This window comes from Trachurus japonicus, chromosome 1, assembly GCF_045865225.1.
Source record: "Trachurus japonicus isolate A0001 chromosome 1, Traja_1.0".
NCBI lineage: Eukaryota > Metazoa > Chordata > Actinopteri > Carangiformes > Carangidae > Trachurus > Trachurus japonicus.
In genome coordinates, this window is record NC_140907.1 from 41,141,428 (window position 1) to 41,151,064 (window position 9,637).

The following is a 9,637-nucleotide window of genomic DNA, read 5'->3' on the forward strand; positions in this document are numbered from 1 at the left end:
CTCAGAGCACTAAAGTCTGACTGTTAACCAGTCAACACTTTCCTCATGGTCTGCCTAGAGAAACTAGGATTATTTTATATTATTGTTTATCAAGCTTTTGTGTTGTATTGTACAATGTTAAATCATGTTAAACCAAGTTTGTATTTATTATGTATGAACAGTTTCTATACTTCACTAATGTGTCTATGCTCATTAGCTTAGAACTGTAGTTGGAGAAGGTTTTTTTTGGCATTTCTCCTTTACATTGTCTTGAATTTTATATGTTATATCTTTTTTTTTTAACTTTTTGATATGTGAAAATAAACAGATCAAATCAAATCTGTGTTTGTTTGTGTACTTGTTTGTTTCTGTAGCGTAGACCCAGGACGTTTGAGACACTTTTTGATTTTCCATTTTTGAACAGATATTGCAAAAAAACTATAGACTGAAAATAAGAGATTTTTCATATGCTGTTTAATTAGTTTGTCTACTAAGTTATTATTGATGAATATCATTTATTATTTGTTTAATTTTTCCACAATCAGGTCATAAACATGAGGTGCATTTTCACCACAGTCCCGTCTCAACCCTATAACCCCATACGTACAGCTGAGACGGTACCATGGTAACAGTTGAGACCCATTGATGACTGAACATCAACTGTAAATGCAATAAACTTTTTTAAAAATGAAAAACAATGGAATATTATTGTATTATTAATATAAATATTATTATATAACATAGAATTATAATATTAAAGCAGATATCAGTGGAATGTTTTTGTTAATATAAGTCCTAAATAGTCCTATTTTCCGTCAGCAATCACTTACATGAAGTATTTCAGCCTAAACACGAGTCTCTCCGTCACTCTGCTCTGCTGTAACCCGAGGAGAAAATTTTCCTTGTGGGATACAAGTGTTATCCAATGAGGGGAGAGAACGGCATGAAGGGCTGTGTGTGCAGCCAAGGGATGCGCGTGAATGTGGTGACGTAGCACGAGGACCAATTGATGCCTGACAAGGGCGGGGGCTGCTGGTGCGTTCAAGGAAACTCGTACTTTGTGTTTTTCCTTCCTGTGAAGTCATACCAGTTCGATCTGGTACGAGTTCACGGGTCGGAAGTTACGAGTGGCCGTTATAGGGAACTTTCACAGACAACAGGACGGTAAAAACACGAGCTACGGGTTACCTGGAACGCTACCAAGTCGTAGTTGTGACTTGAAGCTGTAACTTACGGTTTCAAAAGCCTGCCTTGAACACAGCATTAGCCGAAACGGCCGTGCCGATGATATCTGCTTTAATAGTATATATTAATATAACACTGTTCAAGTATCACAAATATTAGATTTTTTTCCCATTTTCTTTGTGTTTCTGGTCTTATTATGACTTATAACATGTTATTGTAGCCGACACTGCACAACTTAACAGTGATGTGATGTAATACAACTCTATCAGCTGACCACGTTGTGTATTTCTCTAGATTGTGCAGTGACCTAACATGCTACGATAGCATGAAATATGTGAGTTTTTAGGGCACAAAATAACGTTTACAGTGATGTAAGTTGTGTCTGATGGTCACTAAAGGATAATAAACTGTTCGTTGTGGAAGGGACATGGTGGTAAAGTGACATTCTGACCCTAGTAAAAAGACTTTTGCTGATATCTTTGGACTGGAGATGTTAAAACTCTTCACATTTCCCACAACCAGAGAGAATGTTAACATGCATGTGCTGAGTAAAGATGGCGGCTCAGCTTTGCAGCGCGGGAAAGATATTAAGGTGTTTCAACTGTCTCAACTAGACTCACTCCACCCTATATCATTACCTGTGTGTGTTTAGGTGAAGTCAGTCAGTGAGAGGCAAAGTGCAAAGTGCTTCTAGCAGCAAGATGTTGATTATACACCAGAGATGTCAAACTCAATTTAGTTCAGGGGCCACAAACAGCACAATTTAATCTCAAGTGGGCCGGACCAGTAAAATAACAGCATAATAACCTTTAAATATATCTAAAAAAACTGAAATTTTCCTCTGTTTTAGTACATTAATAAGATGTTCTACAGTTACTGGACTATCCTTTTACAAAACATATTATGAACCACCTGAAATTTCTTGATAAAAACATGTGCAATTTTCAAATTTTCGCACTTGGACAAATTCATCCTGAGGGCCGGACTGGACCGTCTGCAGGGCCGGTTCTGGCCCACGGGCCGCAGGTTTGACACCCCTGATATATACACTGTGTGTGTAGTGGACACACACAGCATCAGTACAGTAGCTGTGGACAAAGAGCAGAGTTTCACAGCAGCAGATTATTATTATTATTATATATTATTCACAGTGTTTGTTTGTGTAGCTACTTGTTGTGTCTCTGTGTGTGTAGGTGAAGTCAGTGTGTGAGGGGCTTTTATTGTGAAGGCGGCTGCAGAGACTTCCGGTGCTGCTGCGCTACCTGCGGTCACCTTGACGACGCGCTCCTCTCGGTCGGTCGGTCGCGCGGTGGTCCTTTCATCTTCCTCTCCTTCCTCCAGTCGGCATGACAACGGGGAACGGCTGACGGGCGCGAGGAGGAGGATGGCCGCAGCAGCAGCAGCAGAAGAAGAAGATGCAGAGTAACGGGACCACCGGGAGTAACGGGACCACCGGGAGTAACGGGACCACCGGGAGTAACGGGTCTGGGACCGGGACTCGAACCGGGACCGGGACTGGCTCGGTCCGGGTCCAGCAGCGCGCGCGGCCGGCCATGGCCACGGTGACGGTGTCTGCGGTGAGCCTCGCGCTCAGCGTGCTCGCGCTGCTGCTGCTCGTGACCGCGCTCTCCACCGACCACTGGTACCGCACGGACACGCGCAGGCACAAGGACAACTGCGACCGGACCGGGTCCGAGTCCAACGACCAGAAGAACCGCGAGATGCCCATCTACCACCTCCCGCTGCTGGACACCGGGAGCCCCGGGGGCGGCGCGAGCCCCCGCGACGTCGCGCGCATGAAGCCGGTGCACGTGGGCAGCCGCGAGCACGAGCTTCTGGAAAACTGGAGAGCGATTCTAGGGATGGGGATCCTGGAGACGGACTGCGGCCGCCCGCTGTTCTCCAGCCACTCTGGGCTCTGGAGGAGGTGCTACTGCACCGGCATGGACCCGGACATAGACAAGCTCATCCACAGAGGTACATATACACACTGTGTGTACTAATACACACTATATATACACATATATATACACATTATACTCTATATATACACATAAACACATATAAACACATCTACACAGCTGTTCTCCAGCCACTCTGGGCTGTGGAGGAGGTGCTACTGCACCGGGATGGACCCGGACATAGACAAGCTCATCCACAGAGGTACATATACACACTGTGTGTACTAATACACACTCTATATACACATATATATACACATAAACACACATAAACACACATAAACACATCTACAGCTGTTCTCCAGCCACTCTGGGCTCTGGAGGAGGTGTTACTGCACCGGCATGGACCCGGACATAGACAAGCTCATCCACAGAGGTACATATACACACTCTGTGTACTAATACACACTCTATATACTCTATATATACACATTATACTCTATAAACACACATAAACACCTATAAACACCTATAAACACATCTACAGCTGTTCTCCAGCCACTCTGGGCTGTGGAGGAGGTGTTACTGCACCGGCATGGACCCGGACATAGACAAGCTCATCCACAGAGGTACATATACACACTGTATGTACTAATACACACTCTATATACTCTATATATACACATTATACTCTATATATACACATAAACACACATAAACACATCTACAGCTGTTCTCCAGCCACTCTGGGCTGTGGAGGAGGTGTTACTGCACCGGCATGGACCCGGACATAGACAAGCTCATCCACAGAGGTACATATACACACTGTATGTACTAATACACACTCTATATACTCTATATATACACATTATACTCTATATATACACATAAACACACATAAACACATCTACAGCTGTTCTCCAGCCACTCTGGGCTCTGGAGGAGGTGTTACTGCACCGGCATGGACCCGGACATAGACAAGCTCATCCACAGAGGTACATATACACACTCTGTGTACTAATACACACTCTATATACTCTATATATACACATTATACTCTATATATACACATAAACACCTATAAACACCTATAAACACATCTACAGCTGTTCTCCAGCCACTCTGGGCTGTGGAGGAGGTGTTACTGCACCGGCATGGACCCGGACATAGACAAGCTCATCCACAGAGGTACATATACACACTCTGTGTACTAATACACACTCTATATACACATATATATACACATAAACACACATAAACACATCTACACAGCTGTTCTCCAGCCACTCTGGGCTGTGGAGGAGGTGCTACTGCACCGGGATGGACCCGGACATAGACAAGCTCATCCACAGAGGTACATATACACACTCTGTGTACTAATACACACTATATATACTCTATATATACACATAAACACACATAAACACACATAAACACACATAAACACATCTACACAGCTGTTCTCCAGCCACTCTGGGCTGTGGAGGAGGTGCTACTGCACCGGCATGGACCCGGACATAGACAAGCTCATCCACAGAGGTACATATACACACTCTGTGTACTAATACACACTCTATATACACATATATATACACATTATACTCTATAAACACATCTACACAGCTGTTCTCCAGCCACTCTGGGCTGTGGAGGAGGTGCTACTGCACCGGCATGGACCCGGACATAGACAAGCTCATCCACAGAGGTACTAATACACACTCTGTGTACTAATACACACTCTATATACTCTATATATACACATATATACACATAAACACATATAAACACATCTACAGCTGTTCTCCAGCCACTCTGGGCTCTGGAGGAGGTGCTACTGCACCGGGATGGACCCGGACATAGACAAGCTCATCCACAGAGGTACATATACACACTCTGTGTACTAATACACACTATATATACACATATATATACACATTATACTCTATATATACACATAAACACATCTACAGCTGTTCTCCAGCCACTCTGGGCTCTGGAGGAGGTGCTACTGCACCGGGATGGACCCGGACATAGACAAGCTCATCCACAGAGGTACATATACACACTCTGTGTACTAATACACACTCTATATACACATATATATACACATTATACTCTATGTATACACATTATACTCTATATATACACATAAACACATCTACAGCTGTTCTCCAGCCACTCTGGGCTCTGGAGGAGGTGTTACTGCACCGGCATGGACCCGGACATAGACAAGCTCATCCACAGAGGTACTAATACACACTCTGTGTACTAATACACACTATATATACTCTATATATACACATAAACACACATAAACACACACACAGCTGTTCTCCAGCCACTCTGGGCTGTGGAGGAGGTGCTACTGCACCGGCATGGACCCGGACATAGACAAGCTCATCCACAGAGGTACATATACACACTCTGTGTACTAATACACACTATATATACTCTATATATACACATATATACACATAAACACATATAAACACATATAAACACATCTACAGCTGTTCTCCAGCCACTCTGGGCTGTGGAGGAGGTGCTACTGCACCGGGATGGACCCGGACATAGACAAGCTCATCCACAGAGGTACTAATACACACTGTATGTACTAATACACACTCTATATACTCATATATATACACATATAAACACATATACACAGAGAACACACACACACAGTGTACCATGACATCATCAGTGTTGACCATGACATCATCAGTGTTGACCATGACATCATCAGTGTGCTACTGCATCGGTGGATGAACCAACATACTAGTACACCTGTCTAGGCCGTTACACACTAACACACACAACCTCTAGTTATACAACCTGTATACTAATACACAGAACATGTACAGGGTAGTACTATTGTTGTTGTTGCTTTCTCCTCTGAATGTGTGTATTTCTTATCAGCCCATGTAGGTTTTTATATAGAAGTTTGTGTATTTCTTGGGGAGGTTTGTTTTTTATGGTGCAAATAAATAAATAATAAATACTAAATACACACACACAGTGTTTATACCATGACATCATCATTACTGCATCGGTGGAGGTACCAACATACTAGTACACCTGTCTAGGCCTTTACACAGAACTAATGTACTCACATATTAACTCATAGAAATATATATATATATGTCAATAATACATAATAATACATACATCTAATACATATACTCTGTACTAATACACAGAACGTGTTGGAACCTCGACCAGAAGAACCTGCTCCTGTCGTTAGAACAAATAAAATATCAGTTTAAATATTTAAATATCTTGTATTCATGATCATCATGTAATTAACAAACCTCACTGACTGCACCTTTAAAATGATTTAATACATGAATATGTGACTAAATGACTGAATGAATGGCCACCTCACTGACTGTACCTTTAAAATGATTTAATACATGAATATGTGACTAAATGACTGAATGAATGGCCACCTCACGCACTGCACCTTTAAAATGATTTAATACATGAATATGTGACTAAATGACTGAATGAATGGCCACCTCACGCACTGCACCTTTAAAATGATTTAATACATGAATATGTGACTAAATGACTGAATGAATGGCCACCTCACGCACTGCACCTTTAAAATGATTTAATACATGAATATGTGACTAAATGACTGAATGAATGGCCACCTCACGCACTGCACCTTTAAAATGATTTAATACATGAATATGTGACTAAATGACTGAATGAATGGCCACCTCACTGACTGCACCTTTAAAATGATTTAATACATGAATATGTGACTAAATGACTGAATGAATGGCCACTTCACTGACTGCACCTTTAAAATGATTTAATACATGAATATGTGACTAAATGACTGAATGAATGGCCACCTCACGCACTGCACCTTTAAAATGATTTAATACATGAATATGTGACTAAATGACTGAATGAATGGCCACCTCACGCACTGCACCTTTAAAATGATTTAATACATGAATATGTGACTAAATGACTGAATGAATGAATATATTCATGTATTAAATCATTTTAAAGGTGCAGTCAGTGAGGTGGCCATTCATTCAGTCATTTATAAACACACTTTGTTATATCAACTAAGTCTGTTAATTGCATGATCATCATGAATAGACCGTTTCAGAGAGTAGAAACAAATACAGGTGTTACCAAGGATACTAATTAAGGCTCCATTCCATTTAGTGTAGCAGAGCGTTTTCTAATGAGCCACACCTGTCTTTGTTTATACTCTCTGAAAAGGTCAATAGGACGAATCTCCTTGTTGTTTACAACTACTTCCTGGTAGAAAACCAGCATGAGAACAATAGTGACGGACGAGAGTTTCACTATATTTATCTACTTTTTCATGTCACTATATCACCGTTTAGACTAATCTGATGTTTGTAAAGTTTATAAAACCAATGATTGGACAAACATTACTATTTACGTGTGCACATTTTTGTAATTAGTCATGGTTATCATAGATTAGCCGGGCTAACGGTTAGCTACCTGTTTAACTTTAATAACTCAGTGACTCAATAAACGCTCCATGAAAAAATATTTTCTCCAGCGGATATCTGAGTTCCAACATGACTGAGCTAACTGGAGTAGTTTCATGTCGTGTCCCACAACGGGAGGGTTTTAACAGCTGACGTCCTGCTGTTAGCTTAGCTACCGTTAGCTTAGCTACCGTTAGCTTAGCTACTGTTAGCTTAGCTACCGTTAGCTTAGCTACCGTTAGCTGTCCCTGTCAGCTGAGCCACTGATGCTTTCTAGACACTGTGATTCCCCCAAACTGAATAAATACAACACATAGCAACACAAAACACACACACAGAAATAGTAATGTTTCTTCAATCATTTCAGATTTGTCTAAACGGTGATAGGGCCTGAAAAATATGATATATAGCTAAACTCTCGTTCGTTACTATTGATCTCATTCACATTACGAGCTGGTTTTCTACCAGGAAGTAGAATGTAAACAACAAGGAGATTCAGTCTATACAAGCTATTTTAATATTTAAAATGACATTTTAGTTTTAAGCATAAATGTGGATCTGAATTAGAACATGGAGCTACTGACACCGGTTCTAAAACCTATTTTAATCCACAGAACCAGTAGAACCAGTAGAACCCTTATGATGTCATATTGATCCAACGTTGTGGTTCTACAAACAAACTAAACTACTGTGTACTGTCTCTACCCTGTTTCTTTTGTGTCTTTGTAAGCGTCTTTGGGTTATTGAAGAGTGCTATATAAATTAAATGAATTATTATATTATTAAAGACCCCCACAGACTCAGGCGTAGTGTGCGCATACTGTGAGCAGCGCGGACTCCATGCGTACTGTGCGCGGACGTTTGAGCTTTCATAGTCGTGCGTACGGCGTCACATTAACAGGTCGATGTGAAGATTTCCCGCCGATAGTCAATAGAGAGCCGAAGCGGAAGCAGCCCCACGGGTCCTCAAATCGAAAAAAAGTCTCCATACGAATGAACGGGAGTCAAAGTTTTATTTCTAGTGTGATGATAAAACTCTCTGTCCTCTACCTGTTTAAAACATCACGTTTCATGAAGAGAAACCAGCAGTTTGTTGTAAAACTATTGTAGAATAAAACTCCTTAGAGTCCGTAACCAGAAAGACTACAGGTGGCGTAGTGACGTCACCATGGCGACCACATGGCGTCCTTCCTTTCCCGTGTCAGTTGGTGACGACACCAGATCTGTAGTCACACTAAATACATTCTTCTGTTGCCGTTTTATGATAAACTGCTGATTTCTCTTCATGAAACGTGATGTTTTAAACAGGTAGAGGACAGAGTTTTTTCTCATGGCACAATTCAAACGGATCACGGAATAAAACTTGGAGTCCCGTCCATTCGTATGGAGACTTTTTTCGATTTGAGGACCCATGGTGCTGCTTCCGCTTCAGCTCTCTATTGTGTGACACCAAGTACGCGTACGCGGTTGTAAATATTGAGCTTTGCGCGCACGGGTCTGACGGACGTCCGCTTTGGGTCTGCACTGAGTCCGCCTCGAGTACGCGCAGATGTCCGCGGACACATGTACGCCCGAATATGTGGGGGCCTTGGGCGCATGGCGTCTGTCCGACTACCCATTTCTCCGACCATACATTTCTTTATTTTTGCGTCCATTAGTCCGACCTCCCACTTCTCCGACTTAAGTAGCCCTAACCCTTAACCTTACCCTAAACCCTAAACCTAACCTTAACACTGTAGAATGGGTAGTCGGAGAAATGAGCCGTCAGACTTTTGGGCAGTCGGACTGACGTATGCTCCCCGGGGGCCTTAACACATAGAACCTGTTTATACTACCACATAGAACACGTACTGTAGGGTAGAACGGGGGAAGTTGCCCCCCTTAAGAACAAAGTCCATTTTCTCTGAAAATATAAATAATTTGAATGTCAACATAATAATATTATATATTATGTACACAAGAAGTTTGTCTAAGTGAACACATTTAGAGGATGATCAAATCACACCAGACTACAACTTTGTTATTATCCACCACCAACGACGCTGGGTGTCGCCATGACACTCCATTCATTACATTTTAGATTAACCG

The 9,637-nt window shown here is 41.8% G+C and overlaps 1 protein-coding gene across 1 annotated transcript in view; it reads left to right on the forward strand.

The window, feature by feature from the left end:
* The first annotated feature begins 2,692 nt into the window (after nucleotides 1-2,692).
* tmem178a (transmembrane protein 178a) overlaps nucleotides 2,693-9,637 on the forward strand; it is a 12,991-nt gene continuing 6,046 nt past the window's right edge. The window contains exon 1 of the mRNA XM_085788268.1: nucleotides 2,693-3,141. Within this exon, the coding sequence (XP_085644394.1) occupies nucleotides 2,718-3,141 (424 nt within the window). The 5' untranslated portion in view covers nucleotides 2,693-2,717. The remainder of the gene's footprint in view (nucleotides 3,142-9,637) is intronic.